At 51.8% G+C, this 22,832-nt stretch overlaps 1 protein-coding gene across 1 annotated transcript in view; it reads right to left on the bottom strand.

The window, feature by feature from the left end:
• Nucleotides 1–5,959, bottom strand: part of VAX2 (ventral anterior homeobox 2) — a 29,368-nt gene extending 23,409 nt beyond the window's left edge. Inside the window, exon 1 of the mRNA XM_036263322.1 lies at nucleotides 5,722–5,959. Coding sequence (XP_036119215.1) covers nucleotides 5,722–5,959 — 238 coding nt within the window. The remainder of the gene's footprint in view (nucleotides 1–5,721) is intronic.
• Nucleotides 5,960–22,832: the final 16,873 nt, after the last annotated feature.

Here is a 22,832-nt window from a genome sequence, read left to right as displayed (position 1 = left end):
CGCCGATAGGGCTCCTGGGCCGGGCCAGGCCGCAGGAGCTGGTCAGAAATCCACACGTCCCGGCGTGCCAGTCAGAGTCAGTCTCTCGGTTGGTAAGCGGAGCGCCGGCATCCCCAGCCGGGTGGGTCTGGCACATACTATGTACTCTCGTTAAAGTTTGTGGAATGAACCAAAGAGCAAGCAAGAGAGCGAAGGGCAGGGCTGGGGTGGAGGGGGGCAGGGGTGAGGACGTCGGAGAGGTGATTCAATCGGACTTGTGGCCCCAGCAAGCATCTTACAGCCGACCCCCACCCCCGTCCTTGCTGGTTTGGGTGTCCTCACCCCTTGGCCAGATCCGGTCCTGATGCTGCTACCTCTTTCAGCAGTGTCCGATGCCACCCTGATACCCCCACTTGAGACCTTCCAACCTTTCTCTTGGGGAGAAGGCAAACCAGGCACCTAGACCCCCTTGGGTCCTAGGGATTCCTGGGTAATCCACTCAGCCTCAGTGTCCTGTCTCAGAGTTTCTCAAACTGGGATAGGAACTTGAAGACACACTGCCACATGGCCTTCTACAGGTTTTCCCAGGAGAGCCAGGCCGATCTTTATTTTATGTTAAGCAAACAAGAAATAGAAGGCGAAATTCATATGCTTCCTATGCCCCCAACCATTAAAATATAAATCAAGGAAACTTGGCAGAGTGGGGAGCTTAGGGTTACCAAGACCCCAGGCTCCAGTAAAGGGTAATAATTGAAGATATGGCATAGAGCCATTGAGACCCTTAGACACCCTCTTTCCCTCAGGTGATGCACAGTGGGTGAAGACTAATTTGTTTGTCAGCTTAGGTCCAGGGACACATGTCGCCCATGGTTCCCTCCAGTCCCAAATACTCACTGTCTCAACCATGGAAAGACAGCCTTCCAGCTGGCCAGGTCACCTGGGGACCACACCTCTAAGCTCCAATCCCGCAGGTGTGGGGGGGGGAGAGAGAGAGAGAGAGAGAGAGAGAGAGAGAGAGAGAGGAGATCTCCAGAGCAGCGGGTCCACAGCGAACCAACTAGCATAAGAACACAAGGAGCCACCCAACACCCAGCACAGTTCCTTGAAAATGAAAGCACTCCACTCACACAGACACACTACGGGAGACCACACATTTGATTGTTGGTCTGCTTCTGTGTGTTTTATTTTGGGGAAGGGGAGTGACTACAGCTTGTATAAAAATAAAGCCCAAAATGATAGGGCCCAGCATAGACCTGACATGAGAATGTTCACCCTCCTGCCAAAAGCAAACAAAGCCAAAGGAAAAACACAGCAAACATAAAACAAAACAATCCCAGGAAAATAAAAAAGAAACCCAATACTCGCACAAACTCCCAAACTAAAAACTAAAATAAAAACCCAAAGTGCAGTACCCTGCATGAACCATTTAAACCTTTCAGCTGCTGCCTGGGGCGCTAATGATCCTGGCTTCTCTCTCCAGTAACAAACCCAGGTATTGAAGCTGTGGTCTCGCGCACCGCCGAGGGCAGAAGCTCCGTGAGCTCAATCCAGTGCTCATTCCTATACAACACTGTGACTGCCTTCTCCACTGCCGAAACGCCCGCCGGGTGTGCCCTCGTTGGGGCTGCTGCGACTTGCGGGGCCAAGCCTGCGAGGTCCGGCCCAGTCCCCTAGGTCCCGTGGCTGTTGTAAATGCAAGCAGAAAGCGAGGGGACTCCAGGCAAACTTAGTATAGACTTGGCTGCTGGAGGGGGAGTCTGTTCCCGCAGGCCACTCCCAGCTCAAGTCCCCGAAGCCGTGGCACCTTGCCAGGCTCTTTTCAGAGGCATCTGTGGCATCCAGGGTCCCGCCGAGGGCCCGCTATTCTGCTGCCTATAAATGTTCCAACGTCCATGTTTCTGGAGCGCGGGTCCAGCATGGTCCCTGGATTCTCAGGGGGGTCGGACCCCACTAAATTCAATGCCCCCTTCCCCCAGACTCACATCCACAGCGAGAATTGTCCAGCAGCAGCCAGAGGCCCTGGCCTTGTCCCCTTCCACGGAGCGCATCTCTCAGGCTCCCAAGTGAAAGCGGTTCGGCCAGTGGGTGGTGGTGTTGGGGGCCGGGGTGGCTGGCAGCCATTCACTCAGTTAAGGGATGCTGACAGTTTTCCTGCGCTCCTACTCCCAGACGGGGTGCTGAGCCAGGTGGGTAGAGCCGCAGCTCTCCTGCCCAGGGAGCCCTCTCAGGGCAGCTTTTGAGTCCTATCCCATCCTGGCCTAGGTGTGAACACAGAGTTGGGGGCAGAGGATGTGGCTCTAATGGGTTTTTTGAGACTCGAAGGCCCAGGGAACCGCTTCGGGTGAGCAGAGACCCGCACCAAGCATTATTTCGGTGACACGGCGGCCTGCCATTCCAGACCGGTTGTTTAATTTGCATGAGGATTGATCTGGGACTCACGTGGGTGCATTTGAGTGTGCTGGTGCGAGCCTAGATTGTGAGGTTGCAGGGAGTTTGGGGTGAGAGTTGCCCCACTTCTTGTGACTGCTGGGATCCCGGGTCCACAGAAAGGCCTTTGCACCAGGCTGCCTGGTGCGGTTAAAACCACAGCAAGGAGGCCTGTTCCTTCCGGCTGCCTCCTGCCCAAGGTTGGCACGCCCCTAACAAATATAAAACAAAAGGATTCCCTATCCCTACCCCTCACCAGCCAGAGAGCCTTGCACACAGATGTGTGGGGAGGCCTGCAGGGCTGTATGGTCCCTGGGGAAGCCTAGCTGTGTCAGTGGGGTGTGTTGGGATCCTGTTGTGTGCACACGCCTGTTACCCCAGCAGTCTTGTTTGTACCGTGTGTGGCATAAACAGTCTCCATTTTGAGGCGGGGGAAGCAGCAAGGTCCGTCTCCCTGGTTCCCTGACCTGCATTTGCAGAGGCAGCCAGAAACTTGAGTGATTGGTTGAGCCAGGGTTTCTGAAGGGGATTGGGGGAGGCTGCAAGTGTGGTCTGCAAGGCGCCCGGGTCCTCTTTTCATCAGCCAGTTCTTGACCCCATGGCCGTTCACCTCCAACCCCTGTTGGGCCCAAAGGAGACCACGTTCCCAACAGGGGGTGGGTTGGGAGGGGCCTCTGAGGAAGGAGGCCCACTCCAGAAATGGTTTGTGGGTCACCTCAGAGCTCCCCCTTTTTCATTCAATGGAATATTTCTGAAGATTCTGCTGGTGTTTGCAGTTTTATGGATATCACTTCTGACCCTCAGAACAGCCCTTCAAGGTAAGAGCTATGGGTTTCTTTGTACAGATGTGGAAACAGGTTGAGAGGGGCAAAGAAACTAGTTCAAGTTCAAAGGGCTGTAGAGCCAGTATTCCAAACCAACTCCACTTAATCCAGCACCGAAGCTTTCCTCTTATTCCCCTGTGCCATGGGACTCCCCCCAAATACCTACTAGCTTGGCATGGGGACCTCAGGGAAGCAAGTGCAGAGTGGAAGAGAGCCAGAAAGAAGGGCAAAGACCCAGAGAGAATGGGGCTCTTTCTCGAAATCCTCACCCCACCAGAATCCTGAAGGATATGATGCAAACGCCTTCATTCCACCTTTTTTTTTGTTTGTTTCCTCCAAAGATAGTTAGGATGTGTTCTTAGAGGTCAAGGGCAAAATGTATGTTCTGCTTAGAGCATATTGGAGGGACATTCATCTTGGGGCTACGGCACTGCTGACTTTCCTTCACCAAAACTGAGCCTTTCCCTTGTCAGAGCCTCTGCTCTGGGCTCCAGTAGGGCCTGGAGTGACACAGGTGACCCTGACTAGGGAGGATTAGAGGTAATGAGTATCTCAGGCCTATAATAACCTCCTTGTCATTAAATGGGAAAGGACAGAGGGATTTATGAGGGCCCTGTTTACCTTTTATTTCTTTCAGGCGCATAAATATACCTTCTATGCCATGTTTCCATTATATTGTACAAATGTAAAGGCACCGCTGTATGTATATACATGCATTTATAAAAGTACACCTCCTGCCAATGCACACAAGTCCATCTCTGTCTGGCTGTAGATTATTCCTAGCTTGGGTGTCTTGCACCCTATAGAACTTACAATTGTCCAGGCAGAAGGGAATGCTCACCCATAGATGGGGTGTGAGGTGGTGAGTGTCACAGGCACTTGAGGGCCTTAATCTGGTAGTATGGGTTTAGCAGACCGGTTTCCCCATTTCTGTAAGCCCTGCAGATTTCCTTAATAGAACTCCAAGCTGGCTGCTAACACCTTGCACGCAAGACACCCCACAGTCTATGGAATGGCATTAAATTTAATCCCAAGTATCCAATAGGTCTAGACACTTTCTAGAACCCCCCCCCCATGTCCTGACCTGTAACTCAAGCCTGCCCTGAACAGCACTAGGTACCCCATCTCTAGGTGACTACACCTGATAACAAGAGTGTTTCCCAAGACCAGGTCCCTGAGTCTATGTCCAAGATAGTCATCAATCAGCTTCACACTGGGCTGCCTCCATGCTCGACCCTAGCCCTGTCTCCCATTCTCAGAGCCACCCAAACACAGCAGCTGAGGGGAGGATGTTTTTGACCAGGCCAAGGTGCTCCAGTCTGTGTGTGGGTAGCCCAGCTCAGATCAGACAAAACTCAGGATCCTAGAGCTGGAGCGACCTCTAGCCAGCTAGTTCCCGGTCCCCAGGCGGTGGGCCAGGAAACTCCAGAGGACTGCCGCAGGCAAGACAGGGGTTTAAGAAAGAAGAGGCTGGGAAAAGGCAGCAAGAAGAAGCTGGGGAAGGGAGTTGGAGAAGGAAGCCTGGGGAACTATTATTCATGGGTGGTCTCTTCTGGGCTCTGGGTCTCCCATTTCCGGGGCTCTGGGATGCTGGGGAAAACAGACCTCAGGCTTTGGCCGGGGCCTAGAAACGGCGGAGAGCAAGACCCCAGAATGCCCTTTCTCCTCTCCTTTCTCTGGGCGAGGCCCAATCCGCCGAAAACTGAGTTTAGAGCTTCGCTTGAGGCTGGTTTAGGGGGTCAGAACAGTCTCATTCTCACGGGGAGAAGGCTAGGATACCCGTCCGTAATCCAGAGACACTTTCAGGAAGAGAGTGCTGAGGCGAGCTCGGGAAGAAGAGAGGAGGGAGAAGGGCGAAGAAGAAAGGGGGAGACCAGGCCTGGAAAAGGCCTCACCGACAGCCAGCTGGGCACAGGCGCCACGAGGAGGTGGGAGCCAAGAAAGCGCAGCACAGGCGGGCAAGCACCGCGCGAGCCATCCCCCTGGTCCTTGTGCCTCTCCCGAGAGCAGCCGGTGCGGTGTGCGTCGCTGGGAGTGGGGAACAAGGCTGGGCAGCAGGCGGGGAAGCTCCCCCGGCCGCCGCTGAACGGAGCCCCGGCCCCCCGCCTCGAGGTTCTGGGCTCTAGTCACTCCTGGTCCTGACCCCGCAGGGCGCTCGGGAGGCTTTTCTCCGCATCTGCCGTGAGGGACACAGGGCGGAGTCCCGCGCTCCCACCTCTGTCCCTGTCCCGGCCGGGAGGAGCCTAGGGTGAGGGGCCGGCCTGAGCGGCTGAGAACTCGACAGTGAAATGGGGATCTCTTTGGTCCCATTCTCCTCTTTGTCCCTTGCACTCATGTCAATGCCCAGCGCACAACAGACACCTAAAATAATATCTACAGAATGACGACTGACTGAGTATAAGAATGGGGAGGTGGAGACTGCGGGAAGGTCGGATACCCCAGCTGAGGTAGGGTGGAGCCAGTGGTCCAGGGCCGAGAGCTGTCCTCTTACCTCGCACCAGGATGCGGCGGCAGTGGTCTGTCTCTCCGAGCCCAGGCTGCCCGTCGCTGTCGGCACCGCTCTCCCTGGAACCCGCAGGGCTGGAGGCTGAGGTCCTGGCAAGATCCCCTGGGCTGCGGCCGCCGGCATCCGCGCTCGAGTCCTCCGCTCCTCCGCGGTCCGCGCCGCGCCCGCCGCGCGACTCCCTGCGTGCGGGGCCACGGTCGTGCTCCGCGCCCCCATCGCCCATGCCGGCCGTCACCGCCGCCTTCGCCACTGCCTGGCCAGCCTGGGCCGGCCAAGCCCGCGCCTCGCCGCCCCTCGTGGCCCCCGCCAGACTCCGACTCCTCCTCTGGCCCCGCCCCCGCCGACTGCTCCACCCCTTTTCGCTGATTGGGTCCGCGGACGGGTCTTGTACGCCTAGAGGCGCGCTAGGGAGCAGCGCGCGCGGGCGGGGCGGCGGGGGCCCAGGGGCCTCACTCCCCCACCCCTAGTCTAGCCCCACTCCCAGCCCGCAGAGAGACGCTGGGGCGGCCCTCGGGTACTGAGGAATGCCCTACATCTTCTGGAGTTTATCAACTCCCTCCTCCAACCGACAGCCTCTTCCCACTCCCCGCGTCCCCAGGGAAGTACTGAGCCTCAGAGCTCCGGCTTTTCAGCTGGATCAATAGCCAAAATGCTCCAGGAAGGCGACTCTGGTGAGACCTAGCAGAAAACTGGAGGTTGGCCTGGCTCGGGTGCTTGGCAGGGTGGGGGGCTGCAGACGGGGGCTCAGGCTTAGAGTTCAGCACTTCATCCCTTCCCCCAGGCCAGGCCTCCAGCCACACTCTTGAACCCAGACCAAAGGCCCCTCCGGCGCTCCGGAGAGAGCTGGGCTGAGAACGTAGGAAAGGAGCCGGAGAGAGTGAGGCAGGGGAACTGACCGAATGACTCGCACTCGCCAGGGGAAAGAAAACGGACGTGCAGACAGATAGCCGGGTCCCAGAGCCGAGAGGTCGAGCGAGGCCGCGACTGACGGGCAGTAAACGCCCTGTTCCCCTGCGGCTCTGAGGCCTTCATACAGGAGACCGTACCCGCAGATCGGGATGGAAGGTGGACATTTCCCCGTGTCACGCCCCCACTCGTTGACATCCACCCTCCCGCTCCGCGCCGCTGTAGTCCTGGGTCCCAGGTGTCGTCTTCGCTGGGCTGGAGAGAAACGAGGACCGAGGCGAGCGCGGCTGGAGGCCCGGCGTGGCTGTGGAGCTGAGCAGTGAGTGTCCCTGGGCATTGCTCAGCCATCAGAGGCCTCCAGGTCCTCAGCACTTTCTGAGGAGCCTGTGCTCACCGGAGTTTAAACTTCTGCGACAGCACCAGGAGAGGCCAAGTTGGCGTTTCCCTTCCTTTGACTCAGAAAGGAACTTATAAGAAAGATCGAGAGAGCCCAGCAAAGACGTGTGCGTGCAGGAGGGCCCATGACCTTTCCCCTAAAGCGCCCAACAGCAGACTTTGCTTCCCATTTTTGGCCCTCGTGTTAGGGTGAGAGAGGATGCTTCTGTCCGAGGGTCTGACCGAGAGTGGGGCGGGGCCCCTGGATGTGCGGGTGTAAATGGCTGAGGCAGGCTGAGTGGGTGCCGGTGCAGCCTCCATGACTCTGATGAGCACATGAGCAGGTATATGAATGTGTATGTGTGAGTGCCTTAGTGTGTGTTTGGTGTGCATGTGAGCAGTTGAGTGTGTGTATCTGTCCAATTTCAAAGTCACCATCCTAAGGTAGGTGGGAGGGGGTGCACCAATAATTAAATTGAGTGTGCCTCAGTGCAGGGTTTGAGACACTGGGAAATGGGAGAATTAGGGTTCAGGGGAGGAGGCCAGCTGCTCCATACTAACGGAAGGAAGGAAGGAAGGAAGGAAGGAAGGAAGGAAGGAAGGAAGGAAGGAAGGAAGGAAGGAAGGAAGGAAACTTGCCCACAAGGTAATTTGAGTGTGGGAGGGGAGCAGCAGTATTTCACCCAGGGTGTGGGGCAGAGTGTGTAGGGGAGAGCAGTGTGGACCAGCTGCTGGTGCTGAGAATTTGTGGCACCCTGGAGCTTGAAAGAAAGGAGTTTTATAGTTATAGCAGGGCTCTTAGCCCTCCTAGGTAGTGTGACTCAGAAGGACCCAGCTTTGCAGGAAGAACCCATTCTGCAGGTGCAAGTTGAGCCCTGCGCTTGGTCCCTTGGGGACTGGTCCCTTGGAGACTGGCCCCTTGAATCCCACAGCGCCCCCCACCTGAGCTAGTGCTCCCCCTATCCTGGCCCAATAGGAGGCTGGTCGCTTGATCTAGCCTGTCATCTTAGGGTCGCACTTCATTCTCTTCTCTGGCTCTCTCAAGTTTATTTTTATTATTCAAGCAAGCCATGTCTAGTATGGAAAAATTCTAAGCAGAAAGCAGACACTGGACTTGAACCTTTGCAGCCACCAAGTCTGTTCCTCTTGCCACACGCAAGGCCCAGGTTTCTGTTCAAAGAGAAATGGTACAGAACCTGAACACTGCCGGGTTTTTGTTGTTGTTGTTTTTTCTCACACTTTAAAATTTTCATTTCACGAATGACATCATCCATTGCCAGTATTTCAGGTCTCCGTCCTGGTGTCCTCTTCTAAGGCCCATGCGTGGGCTTCCTGGTGCGTGCACACTCACTGTGAGCCGGCCATTTTGCGGGGAGAGGCGAGTGGGGCCCACAGGGCCCGGCAGAGCAAAGGGGAGCCGGCAGGTAACCCCGAGGAGGCTGCAGGCCAGCCCAGGTTGACTCTTGGGAGTTCCCAGTCGTCTCCTTTCTTCCTGCCCCTTTCTCTTTCCTCACTTTCTCTCTGGGCTGTATGGGAGTGGGGGGCCGAGCTGAGGCCTGGGAAGCAAAGCCCTCCCCTCCCCGCCCCCGCTGTGGCGACAGTGCATTGGGATCAGTGAGGACCTCAAGGCTTCTGCAAGCTGAGTGGGAGAGTGGTGTGTGTGTGTGTGTGTGTGTGTGCGCGCGCGTGTGTGGTGTTGCGGGGCTGGTGGGGGTGTTGGACTGGCGAGTTGGACTGAATCCAGGCTCTCCAACCCCAGGCCCGTCTCTCGTCCTTCCATACCTCCTGGAGCACACTGTCAGGGCGGCCTTGCTCCCCCAACCCAGGAGGTGGGTCCTGAGAGGCCACTGAGCTCCACTCACATCCTGCCTGGCTACCTGGTGTCCTTGCTGGATGAAGAAGACTGGGTGGATCCGCACCCGGTAAGGCTATGTGGTAGGGGAGTATGGGATCAGCTTTGCTGAGTGTGTGTATGGGTGCGCGTGTGTCTGAATGCATGTTGGGACTCCATTTGGCTCTGGGGGACACTTCTGCCCAAGGTAATCTGGTCCCAGAGCTCCAGACATTTTGAGTTCGCCTGTCACGAACTCGCCAGGATCTGGGATTCTTTACCTGGCAGCCGGTGGGGAAGGCCGGTGGGGAAGGCCAGAGTCGTATACCTGCTGCCTTTGCTCCCACCACCTACACAGGTGGTCTCACTGTCATCTTAACGGGCTTAGGGACCCAGAGAACATCCTCTGCTTCTCTATGTCCCCTCCTTTTCTGTAAAGCTCTTCAGGAACCTTAACAGGAGAGATGGGGGAGGAGGATCCCTCTGCAGCTCCAGTGTAGACAGACCCCAGGCTTTTCTGGTTCTTTCTGGGTCCCGCAGGGCCAGGGCAGCCTGAGGCCCAGCTGGGATACCCACTGTGTCTCCTCCGTGGCCTCTGCAAGTCCCCAGGAACTAGTGGGCTTCGACTTAGCCCAACAAGCGGGTCTGGGCACTGGGAGCTATTTTGTCCTGGTCTAGAGTCAGCTGACATTCTGCCACATCGTGGTCTAGGTCCTCCGCTCACAGAAGGAGTGCGTTGAGGGCAGGTCAGGAAGGGGTGCCCCCAGCCCAGCTCCACTCAGATGCTCCTTAGGACTAGGTCTCCTGAGGGTTTCTGCAAGGATCAATCTGAGTTAGGGAAAGAGACCCTCCTCTTTCTGGCCTGCCTCACTCAGCCACTTTTTCAGGGTGTGGGCCTCATCCAGTCTTTCTCCAGGGACCCTCCAGTTCCTCCCCAGTCACCTTGTCTATGCCTTTTGGTAGCTCAGTGGGTGGGACTGACTTCCCTACCCTCCGAGTTATTGAGGGCTGGGTCCCAGCAGCCTTCAGTGGATCACAGTGGACCCTCTGGGGGGGAAATGTGTGGAGTGTCCTGTCCTGCATTCTAGGGGAGCCAAGGTGTGTATGTGGTTGGGTAGGAGTCAGGGCCTGGGTTTGCCCAGGTGCTGCTCCTCAACAGAGCCCTCCGGTCCTGCACTGCCAGTAGATTGGAAGCTCTGGCTGGAGCCTCCAGGGTCCCCTTACATGCTCAGAACCTGGAACATGGGAGGTTCAGACCTGTGTCTGGACGTTCTTCCTTCTGTGTTTCTTAGGTGCTCTGACAGGTGCATCCGGCCAGCTCTCCAGGCCTAGACTTGTGGCCTCAGCTCAGCCCTGCTCATTCTGGAGCCTCTTCCCTCTGCTGAGGCTGGTCAGGCCTCCTGTCTGGGCTGCTGGCGGGCCTGGGCGAGTGTTCATCTGCTTCAGGTGCCCCTTCCTGCAGGCGTCCCCTTCTTTCCAGTCCTCCCCCTTGGCCTTTCAGTTTCCACCATCCTGCTCCCCTCTCTCAGCCTCTGCATCTCCCAGCTCATTCCCCAGAGCCAAAGGTTCAGAAGTCTGGGTTCTTCTGCCCTGCCTCACTCCCTTTCTGTCTGGGTCTCTTGTCCACCTTTCTTCTTGGTTCTGGGGTCCCACTCAAAGATCCTTGGGAGATACTGGGTGGCACTTGTCAAACCCCTAGCCATCACTGCTGGGATGGAGGGTTCCCCTGCAGTTGAAGGGCACTGAGGGTTTGGGGTGAACAGGGAAGGACACACCTCAGAAACTAAGCTGGGGAGCACAAGCCCTAGCTGGTGAAGACAAGCCATGCATCACTGCCTTCTCTGACCTACCTGTGCTCCCCACAATGTGCCTGGGAGCCAGACCTCTGTGCTGGCACAGTAGGAGGGACCTACTGTCCCACCCGGTGGTTGGGAGGAGTTGACATTTTAAAAGGAGATAGGATACTGTTTACATAGAGCACTATTATTTTTGTAAAACACAATAAAATGTATTTATTTCTGAAAAGAGCAGCAGAGCTGAAGGCCGGCAGCTATAACGGTGAGACAGGTGATTTCTTGGGATGGCAGGAGAGGTGCTGGGGCAGAATGAGGCTCCTCACATTCGGTGTGTGGGCCCCTCCTAAACTGTGATCTTCAGTCACCCAGTCACCTTAGTCACTGACTCGGTTCAGGCCTCGCTGCTAGATGCCCTTGAGGATGCTGTAGGGAACAGGACCCCCTGGGCTCCAGGGGTGCTCATTATGAGGGTGTAGGTCACTGCTGGGTGGTAGAGCAGGGAACCCAAGTTGGCTGGGATGGGGTGGCCGGTGCAGGAGGTAGGGGAGGCTGCCAGTCCTACTAGCTGGCACTTACCCTCTCTGGTATCAGTTGTCTCCAGCCGGCCTTGTGCTCTCTGGACAGGTAGCCTCAGCTGCTGCCGAATCCTTTCCAGACACACACCTCAGTTCTGTTTCGGGTCCTACTGGTGTGAGCCTGGACTCCTGAAGCCACCTCCCAGGTGCAGCCTGGACTCCTCTCCCCCAGGCAGCATTCCTCTGCTTTTCTTTGCCCCCTCCTCTGCTTCGGCAGGGATCCCAGCCAGGCTGTGGAGCTCTAGGTCAAGATCTGCTACCTGTGCCAGTCCTGGTACAATCTGCTGCTGTTTTCTTGAGCCTGTAAGTCTTGGGGACCCAAAGGAGGGCTGCCCAGGGGAGGCTGTGGATCTAGGGCCTCACTGTAAAGAGGGCCACACAGGAGTGACTGTCATCAGCAGGCCAAGTCTGATGATATCTTCCAGGGACCTACCACCCAGCTCGTACCAGCAGGCAGCTCCTACCTTGACTGTGGCCTTGGGCCAGGACCTAGAAGCCTTAAAGGAGAAGGCAAAGGAGTTCTCTACACCTGCTACCTATTAAATCACCCAGAGAACTTAGAAAAAGTTACTAGTGCTCAGCGACAAAGCAAATGGCTTCAAATCCGTTTCCCAGTGGGCTCCTTATATTTAAAAGGCTTCCAGGAAACAACTAAATTCCAGCAAGAGTGGGGGAAGCAGGCATTGAAAGGCAGGACCAAAGGTCTGGAAGTGGGTGATTCAGGGAATGAGAAATGGTAGTATTGGGGTGGGGGCTTGGGAGTAGGATGGGGGGAGTGGGAAGCCAGCAGTGGTTGAGTCTGGAAGGTGGGACAATTTGGGGCAGGGGGATCAGAGAATGTAAACAGGCCTGACCAGGACACAACTGGACCCAACCTGCAGGTGTCCAACTTGATCCAAAAAGCTTCCCCACCCACAGGACTCAGGATTCTCCTGGGGACAGGATGCCCACGGTTGGGGCCAGGCCAGAGCTCAAGTCAGCTCTGGAATGCATGTCTCCAGGTTCTGGGACAGGGCTGGGGACACTCCCAATTTGGTGATCTTCTCCGACCATCTGCTTTCCTCCAGATTCCTCCCAAACTTTCTCCACTTCCTACTCTTCTTCCCAGGTAGTTCTCTGTGACTCTTCCTTTCTCCCCTTCCTCAGAAGTCTTTGCCACTCCATTTGTCTCCTTTCTCCTTCCTCCTCTTGGCTACCCATCCCCTGTGCTGTCTTCCCACCTCGCCCCCTGGGACTTCCGCGACAGTCTCCCTCCATCCCTCCCCCATCTTCTCTCACCTCCCCTGCCCTGTTCACACCTTACTTCCCCTCTTCTCACAGCCCTCTCCCCTTGGGGCAGGAGCCCCCTCTTTTACTAATCTTTCCTTGGAAATTACCATCCAATGTGCTGTTTAAACTAAGGAAGGGATGACAGGGATACAACAGAATCATCTAAAACAATTTCCTTTCTGAACAAAATCCGTTCACTCCTACCACATTCTGATTTTATCAAGATCATCCCCTAAATTGATTGTTCCCTAGCAAGGGATGTGTGGTTAGCTGCCTGACGCTGTAATGGACTCATGCTCTCATGAAATAGTCACGACAATCCTTAGCAGGATTCCGTCGCCCCATTTTGCAGAGGAAGAAACAGACCCAAGTCATACAGCTAGTTTGTGTCGATTCAAACCCAGGCACGGATCCTGGGGCCCTGCCAAGGCAAAAATTTCTTTTTCTCCCTCTCCTTCTCCCTTCACTCTGAGAACTGGGCTCCCTCCCAAATCCACGCACTGGATGCCCTTGGCTTGTCACTGTGTGGCAGTTCCTGTCACAGCAGCCTGGGTGGGATTTTGGATTGAGAGATGGCGCAGCAGGCTGCTGTGGCCTCTGTGGAGACTGAAGGAAATCTGGTCTATGAGGACCCAGATGCTTGAAGAGCAGAAACTGCATTGACAGTGGCTGAACAGTGGCTTCACCTCCTTGAACTATGTATGTCTTGTTTTGTTTTTGCTGTTTTGGCAACAGCTTTATTGCAATGTAATTCACATGTTATGCAACTCACCCATTATAACAGTGTACAGTTCAATGGTTTTTAATATATTCATAGGTACACTAAAATATATAGCACATGCACAGATATAATTATCACCACAGTAAATTTAGAACATATTTATCAACTCAAAAAGCAATCTGGCCCTGGCCGGTTTGGCTCAGCGGTTGGAGCATCAACCTGTGGAACAGAGAGTCCTGGGTTCGGTTCCACTAGGGACACATACCAAAAAAAAAAAAAAAAAAAAAAGCAATCTGTACCCTTTAGCTATCACCTCCAAGCTTCAATCCCTAGTCAGCCCTAAGCAAACACCAATCTACTTTCTGATTCTATGGATTTGCCTGTTCTAGATATTTCACATAAATGGAATCATCATACAATATGCGGCCTTTGCATCTTCTAGCTTCTTTCACCAAGCATAATGTTTCAAGGTTCTTTCATGTAGCATGTATCAGTACTTCATTCCTTTTTATGGCAAAATAACATTTCTTACTTATCTATTCAGTGTTGACAGACATCTAGGTTGCTGCCATCTTGCCCCTGTGAGAGTGTGAGTGCCTCAGGGTCGGGGTGCCTGGTGGGCAGCTCAACCAGAAGAGGGGAAGTTTTCTGGGAGCAGCTGGAGGAGCCTGGTGTGGCTCAGGAAAGGACAGTCCACTGGCTGTATGCCCCACCTAATCTCTTGTCTCTCAGAAGCCTCCTTTCTGCTTCTGTCTAACGAGGAGGGCCCGCTGGACTGGGGGGCTTTTAGGAATTACAGGCTCCCGTGTAAAGATTCAGAGCCTTGACTCTCAACCAGGTTGGGTTAGAACCTGCTAACTAGTTTCTATCAGGTTGCTTAACCTCTCTGTGCCTCAGTATCTTCATCCATTAAATGGGGATATTATTGGTGCCAAACTTCTAGTGTTGTTTTGAAGAGTAAGTTTTTTTTGTGTGTACGTAGAACACTTTATCTAGTATCTGGCGCTCAATGGGTGCTGAGAAAAGAAAATGGAAGCTTGTATCATTGGACTTAAAGCTGAGAGTGCGCAGGTAGTACTGATTTGTTAGGCCAATGCCCCTAAGAGAACGGGGCTGTTGTCTGGCCTTTGGGTTGCAAATCAGGATTCTGGGCCCTTAACCCTAGTTGCCTGGGGGCATACAGGTAGCGGTGCTGGGGAAACAGGACTCACTGCTAAAGCCAGCGGACAGCAACTCTGCTGGTTCCCCCAACCTCCTGTTTCTCAAAAGCAGAGGGGCCTTGAGCTCAGATAAGGCACTGAGCTGTGAGGCCCAGAGTCCAACGCTACTTTCAGGCATCCCACTCAGACCCCTGGTGCCGACAGTACCTCGAGTGCCTTTGCCCCCAAGCCAGATTCTCCCCTTCCCAGTCCCAGATCCCCAGCTACCCCTCGGCCTTTTCTGAGGTCCAGGGGAAAATGACTCAGGAATGTGGCCATGCAGCGACAGCTACACGAGCCCATCCACCAAGTCCAGGGGTCCGAAGCAGGGGTATCCTGGCAGGCAGTATCCTGGCCCCCAACTCTTCCCATGGAACACCCTGAGAGAAAGCAGGGGTTTCCCCACACACCGGCTGCCTTGGGGAGCAGGCAAGGGGCCAGCACCAGTGGTTTGTATATGCTTTGATACCTTTTAAATTTGTGGGGTGTCAAATGAATCTAGCAAAATACCTTTAAATGTAGTTGTTAGAATATTTGAAGAGATGTTTTGTTTCCATCAAGGGCTGCTGCTTGACTTTCCTCCCCGACTCTGCCCCAGAGAGCTTACCCAGAGACTTCCCGCATACACAGGTTCCCTTTTCACTTTGTGGCAACACTGTGCATTCAAGGTCACCCTCCCACCATGTTTTTAGTTCCCAGTGCCAGGGAACCTGCCAGTTTTGGGTGCTGTTGCCCCAAGAAGCGATCATCTGAGATCAGCGGCACCAGAAGGCGGGTTGTAGGCTGAACCCCTGAAGGGAAGCCGAGAGAGTTGGCGGCTGGCACCCCTTCTGAGATGCCTTGCCTCTGGGATCTCCCCTACCTCACTGGCTGAGGCTTCCTTGCTCTCTGATTCAGGCTGGTCCAGATTTCAGAGTCTGAGTGAGGCCTCTCCACAGTGTAGGTGTAGTCCCTGGTCAGCAGGAAGTTATCCAGATATGAGGGTGGGGTGACTCTGGGGGAATTCTCCATCTTCTGACCTTGGCAGAGGACTTCAGAAATGGAAGAGCAAGAAGCCTCAAGGCAGCTGTGTTGGGTGACAACTGGGCCTCTGTTGTACTGCTGGAAATGCCCTGACCACTAGCCAGGGCACTTTGAGATCCTCACTTAGGGAGCCTATCCCCTTATCTCAAATGTTGCCAGAAATTTTTATTTGCTGGGAATGATTCTCCAAGAGCTTCTGCACACACTTTGGAATATTCCTCACCCAACAAATATTTATTGAGCTACTACTATATGCTGGACATAGTGCCAGGTACTGGGGGCAGTTGTGAACCAAACAGACCTAAATCCCTTCAGTGGTGAAATCTAAATCCCAGGTACAGACAACCTTCCCTTGGACGATGAAACCCGATGTGGGTCAGGGCAGGGGACCTCTGAGGTTGATCTCTCCAGGCCACTCCACCTGGTGGCTCACAGAGACACAGGTGCCAGCTGGTGACTAAGTGCAGATTTTGTTTTCTTGGCTAGAAAACTGCCTCTGAAATGAAGTCCTCTGAAACAGTGCTCTTGGCCCTGGCAGGGTACCTCCGTTGGTTAGACCATGGTGCTGCAACACCAAGATTGCAGGTTCGTCCTGGTCAGGACACCGAAATCAGCCAATGAACGCATAAACGAGTAACAAATTCAACGCTCTGGCTCTCGCTCCCCCTGCCTCTCTCTCTAAAGTGAATAAACGAATAAAAATTAAAAAGCAGTGCTTTTGCGCAGCTTCAGCAGCCCTGTAACAAATGAAAGGCCAAGAATGAGAACCACAATGCCCCTTCTTCAGTTGGCTGACAAAATAAAACAAAAACACAAACAAACACCCTAAACAAACATGTGAACCCATGCCTTGGGCGTGTATGTGTTTGTGTGTGTGGTGGAGGGGGGCGGTTACTTTGTAAGTGTGTATGGTGTGCACTGATTTTACGTACTTTTAAAACAATTTTAAAAGGAAAACAATATTTTAAAGGAAAACATTTATTTGGGGGGGAATTCTAAACAGCACAAAGGAGTATAAGGTGTCTCTTCAGGCCCCGCCCCATCTTGGCCATATATTTACACCCTTACCCCACCCCAGCCCCTTTAAAAATAGGAATGAAGTCCCACTGTCCTCTGTTCTCTGTCCTACCTTTTCTGCCTTCGCCGGCGCCTTGGTCTTTGGTTTCCCCCTTCCTCGCCCACGTTACATTGCCGGCTTCAACACAGCATCACCAGCTTCGTGTGTTACCTGGTATTCTTTGTAAGGGAAAGCAAGAAAAGAAAGAAAAGAAAGAATGTTTGCAACACGGGGCTGTTTGTTTGGGTCCGAGGGCGTGCGAGCGTGGGTTGGGGCGATGCTGGGGCGTCCCAGCCTGCGAACCAGGTCGCCGGGCACTCGGAGGCCCGAAGCCGGGCTGGTGGAGAGCGGCGGGGCAGCAGGGTCAGCGGGAATTAGCGCGCCCGGGCCCAGGCGAGGGATCCCCTTCGGCGAGAGTTCGAGACAGGATTAGCAGGTTCAAAAGCAGGTCAGGGAGGGCTAAACCTGAAGACGCGGTCCGCGGGCGAGGTCAAGGTCCTCGGCGGAGGCGGGCTTCGGTCAGGGAAACAGCGGAGGGGGATTGGGATCGCAGGGGTCCACCCCGGGAAGCCCGAGCTCCCAGTGCGTGGAGGGGCTCGGCAGGCTCCACAGGGAAGGCCGTGTCCTCTGGCGGCAGGACCGGGACCGGGACACCGCCTTTCAGGGCTCAGCCACGGAGAATGAGGGGCAAGAGGAGCCCCGAGGCCAGTCCGATACAATTTCAATGAATAAAAAGCAAATGTGCCTGCGCTCCCGATACCCCGCGTGTGTCTGCGGAGCAGGGTTTACCTACTTTTCTTTTAGAATGCCATTTCCTTTTCTTAAAGAAACGTATTTTCTTTCCGGCAAGGTAGAACATTTCGTAGGCAAACAAATAGTTCAACACACTGCGCCGAACGGTGCAAAGGAATTTCTTGCCGAGAGCCAGCCCTCTCCCTCCGGCTGCAGGCACCCGCGGCCTCCGGTGCGGAGCGATCGCAGTCACTCGGTTTGTGGAAACAGAATCGCGACCCACGCTCAGCACTTCTGAGCCCTCCCTGCGCACGTGGGGAGCGGCCGCTCGGGGAGACAGCTCTGCCCGAAAGGAGTGAGTTGGGGTGCGTTTGCGTGTCATTCTGGGAGCCCTGACTTGATGGTTTTTTGTTTGTTTTTTAAGTAAGAATGTAGTCACCTACTACTTAATGGTCTCTCTCCGCCTTCCCCCAACCGTACTCCTGGAAACGCTCCCCTCTGAAATCCTGGCCTTGGTAGATGCCCCAAACCCCAATATACAGACGGGCGGAGAGGCAGCCGAGAGCTCTCGGGCGTCCCTGGGTGCAGGTGGCCCTGGTCGCCGCCTCGTGTTCCCACCTCGGTCATTTGTGCCCCGGGACCGGCGTCGTCCTTCGCAGCCTTGGCCTTTCGCCTTCGCTCCCCCGTGGACGAGGCCAGGCCGCAGGAGGGAGGGAGCCGGGATGCTCGGGCGCACGTGCACCTCCACCCAGGCCGGCCTCTCCGGAGTGGGTCCTCTGATTTCCACGGAGAACTCTCCGGAAGGGTCTGCTCCTTAGGCGCAAAGTTGGCAACTCATTGGGGTGACAGTGGTGGTGAAGGCTGTGCTGGTGGTCGTGGTGTCGCGGGGTCCGGGGCGCGTGGGAAGATGGCAGAGAGGGAAAGAGAGCCGGGAAAAGGAAGCCGGCGAAGGGGAAGAGGCCGCGAAAGCTGGGTCTCTGCAGCGCAGGAGCGCGAGCGGGGGTCGGGAGAGGGGCTGGGAGAGTGGGAAAGGGCGGGAGAGAGCGGCGGGGGGTGGGGGTGGGGTGGGAAGGGGCGGGGCCGGAAACCGGGAGGCCGCGCGTGACCCAAAACAAAGCCAGCAGGGTCTCCGCGGAGCGTGATCTGCCTTTCCCTTAATTTCTCTCGAATCCTTTGATTCAGCGAGTCGGCTGGTCTTGGTGCCGATTTGACGGTTGCTAAAGGGAAAGCCGGTGTAAGGGGACCGATCGCTGGAGAATTCCCAGCCAGCATTCAGCGCCTCCCAACCCGACTGGTGTAGCGGGTGCCCAGTGGAAGAGTCGGGGGCGAAGGACCCCGCTCCTACCCATTGGTCCAGGTGCAATCGGTGGCTGTAGCTTTGTTTGGAAAGTCTCTGGGAATCTCATTCCGGACCCCTAGTTCCCAGTGGCTCGCCTAGGTGCGCGGATCCCTTCGTTAGTAACGCATTCCTCTCTTTGAAAACCGTTTCTCTCAGCTTTTAAACTGCACAAACAACGTCGATGCTCTTCTCTGGACCGCAGGCCAACGCTCTAACGCTGAGCCAAACCGGCCAGGGCTTGATGCTCTTCTTAATGCCGCTTCCAACCTCTGCGCACTGTTCAAAAGTTAGAACAACGATAATAGAACTGAAAGGAAAAACAGCAACAACCCAGTTCCCAAGCATAAATTCATGACCCTCTTTCCTTAAAAACAAACAAACAAACAAACAAACAAACAAAACAAAAAGGCACTCTTCATTTTTTTCACTGCATAATTTGCATCATTTTAGTCATGGTAAACATGCAGTTTTGTATTCAATCTTTTCTACTTGAGGTCTGACCTAAATATTTGCCATGTGGTACGGTCCGTATAAGTATACTTTTCAATGGCTGAGTAATGTTCTATTATGTTACTGTGTAATTTTCTAAACCATTCAATTGTTTGATATTCCGACTTGTCAAGTTTTTCAGCATTAAAATAATATTCAAAATAAATGGTCAAATATATAGCTCTTTGTGGGAGGATTATTTCTTCAGGATCCTGAGTCACAAGATAGGTCCATTTTCATTGTTCTGACTATACAAGGGTAGGCAAAAGTAGGCTTACAGTTGTGAGATGGAGAAACAGAGTTTACTCTTTTATTATTGTATTATTTATATTATTAACCTACTTTTGCCCTCCCCTGTATTGCTGAACTGATTTCCAAAGTAATTTGTACAGGCATTTAGTTTTGGGCCATTATGTGCTGGACATGGTCTTGCAGGTCAAGCCTTAAAGCTTCCTCCTTCTCCCTCTTCCCCACTCCCCAGCCTCTGCTGTGACTGGTCCCCAAGCAAGACCTCCTTCAAAAAGTGGTAAACCTCTGGGGACAGGGAAGACCTGGCAATGTGAGCACTAGGGTAGGGAGGGGGAAGGCGAAGTGTGTGTGGGTGTTCCTCACCCTCTCCGGAGAAAGTCAGTTCGAGGTCACAGTGGAAGTGGTGCCAGACAAAGCCTCAGGCAGGGGCTTGTCGGGTTGAAACGGAGGGAGGGACACAGGCATCTTCACCTGCACAGGCTGGCAGCTGAGAACTCCGTAGGTTTGGAGATGCACCAATGGCTTATACTTGCTGGAGTGACAAGTGTGGGCGGGGAAAGCCAGGGAAGGTGCGAGTCTCATCATCCCTTCCAAGAGAATTGAAAACTGACAACCTCCCGTTTGGGCATTTGCACCACATCAGCCCCTTGCTATATTAATAGAGGTATAATTACATAATCATTATTGTTTAAAATTGTGTTTTGTTGAAAGGGAGCTTACGTTTTCTTATTTTAAAATATCAATTGTTCTACCCTGGCCGGGTAACTTGGATAGAGAGGCATCTCCATAGCCAAGGCTTCAGATTATTCCCACTCAGGGCACATACAAGGTGAAACCAATGCAGACATAAATAAGTGAAACAGCAAATCGATATTTCTCTCTCTCTCCCTTCCTCTCTGTCTCAAATCAATCAATAAAAAATTTAAAAATCTAGTTGTTCTCTTAAGAAACAATTCCTTCTCTTACCACAGTAGTATCTTAAATAATAAAAGCAACACATATTATTTGAGTTTTTCCCATAATGAGATTGCATTCATGCATTATATGGTTAATTAAAAATTATAATCAGAGTGAAGTGTATGCAAGTCCCTCTTCTTAATCTTTCCTCCAAGGGTAGCATAACTATTAGCCACAATGTTACTTATATGAACTATTTATATGTCTTCTGCAACAACTATTCATACTATCCCTGCTACGCTGCATACTGCTATTAAAAACACTTAATAGGCATGGCATTCTCATGTTAGTGGATGTAGCTCTATCTCATATTTATTAGCTGTCTAGGTAGCATCAAATGGATGTTCCACCATTTCCCCCTCTATTTGAAAAATTAAGTAGTACATGGATGTATTTTATTTAGATCATAAAACAATTCAAACAATGCCAAAATATAAAGATAAAACATGAAACAGTGTGGCTTTCTCTGAGGTTCCTCCTCTTCATGTTTGCCTCCACTCCTATCACACCCCATTCCTCAGAAGTGTGAGGTGAGAAATATAGCAGTTATTACTCTAGCCTGCTCTCCAGTCTGTAAGCACATTGTTTGATTTATTCTCTTTAGCCCACACATTCTTTTTTTTTAGTCCACACATTTTTATTCTCCTCCCCCGACCCAATAAAGAACCACCAGGCTGTGTTCATGGTGTATATCTTTGCTGTTACATGTTTTCACAAAATATACATTGTTTTGTGTGCGTGTGCTATTTATTTATGTACATTGAGTATTATATTTCATTTTTTTTACATTATTTTAAAATTTTTTATTTTAAAATTTAAATTTATGGGCAGGTTGCAAGAATAGTACAAACAACTTTAATATGTCCATTTTTAGCTGCATTTGCTTTATCATTCTCCCTCCCTGTGTATTTATAAAATTGTTATTGATGCATTTTCAAATTGGTGGCAGACACCATGCTCCTGCATGCTGAAATACTCGAGTGTGTATTTTTTAAGAAGGAAGACTTTCATCTACATGACCACAGTGCAGTGATCAAAATCAGGAAAGTTAGCATCGATATATTGGTATTATATAATCAGGTCTTTTTCAAAAGTTACCAGTTGTCCCAATAAAGTTCTTTATATTATATTTCTCCTGGTCTAGGATCTAATCTAGCAATTTTCAATCTTTTTCATTTCATGAAACACATAAACTAATTACTAAAATTCTGCAGCACACCAAAAAAATATTTTTCCTGATCTCCACAAAATGTAGGTATAATTTTGAATACTTCACACAGGATAGCCATAATGTTGTGTTGCCTGTTGCCATTTTTTTTATTTGACAATCTAAGAGAAAAGAAGTCACTGCCCCTGACTAAATAGGAAGGTATTGCGTGTTTTAAAATCCTTGCAGCACTCTGGTTGAAAATCACTGATCTAATCGAATACCATTCATTGCATTTAGTTTTCAACCTTCCTTATCATTAACCTCCCTTTTCTGGAAACAGTTCATCAACTTTTCTTTGCCTTTTGTAACACATTTTTGAAGAATATGGGCCAGTTATTTTATATATGTTATGATTTCTTGTTTTATATTATAGGAAAGTTGTCAAGTATGAAGAACTCACTCTGCTACAAATCCATTTAAGCATAACTTGCTGACATTATTCCATTTTTTTGTATTTTCAACAAAAAGGACATTCTCCCTCATAATCACAATACAGTTATCAAAATCATAAAATTAACATTATGGACATCAACTACTTAGACCTCATTAAATTTTGTTGGTTGTCCTGACAACAACCCTGTAGCAAAAGGGCTGAGTTGAGATTATGTGTTGCAGTAAATTGTCATTGTCTCTTTAGACTCCTTCAATCTGGAAGAGTTCCAGCCTTTTCTTGACTTCCATGGCCAGTTATTATGTAGAATGTCCATCGGTCTCGGTTTGTCTGATGTTTCGTCATGACTCAATTCAGATTATGCATCTTTGGCAGGAATATCACTGAAGTGATGCTGAATTCTTCTCATTGTATCCTATTAGGTGGGGCATGATTATGATTTATCTTATTACTATGATGTGAATTTGAATCATTTCAGCAAGGTGACTGCTAAATTTCTCTCTGTCAAGTTATTATTTTTCCCTTTGTTATTAATAAATATTTTGGAGAGGGACTTTGAGACTATGTGCATATCCTGCTACTCATCAAATTCTCTATGCATTGTTTATATCAGTGCTTGCAGTGGATCCTTATTGTATTCAGTGGGTTACTGCTTACTATCATTATTTACTTAATTGGCAAATTGTCCCAAATGTAGTCAGTGGGAGTCCACTGAAGTTGGCCTTTATGTGATTTTTTTGGTAAAGGCTTTATTGAGATATAATTCACATACTTTACAATTTAATGGTTTATAGTATATAAACTATATACTATATAGTTGTGCAAACATTCCTACAATCAATTTTAGAACATTTTCATAATTCCAAAAAGAAACATAATTGTTAGTTATCTACCTCCAATCCTTCCATGTCCCCAGGCCCTACGCAACTATTAATCTATTTTTTGGTTCTATAGCTTTGCCTATTCTGGACATTTTA

This window comes from Molossus molossus, unplaced genomic scaffold (assembly GCF_014108415.1).
Source record: "Molossus molossus isolate mMolMol1 unplaced genomic scaffold, mMolMol1.p scaffold_m16_p_15, whole genome shotgun sequence".
Classification (NCBI taxonomy): domain Eukaryota; kingdom Metazoa; phylum Chordata; class Mammalia; order Chiroptera; family Molossidae; genus Molossus; species Molossus molossus.
The sequence above is the reverse complement of the archived record's forward strand: the minus strand, read 5'-3'. Positions and strand labels throughout refer to the sequence as shown.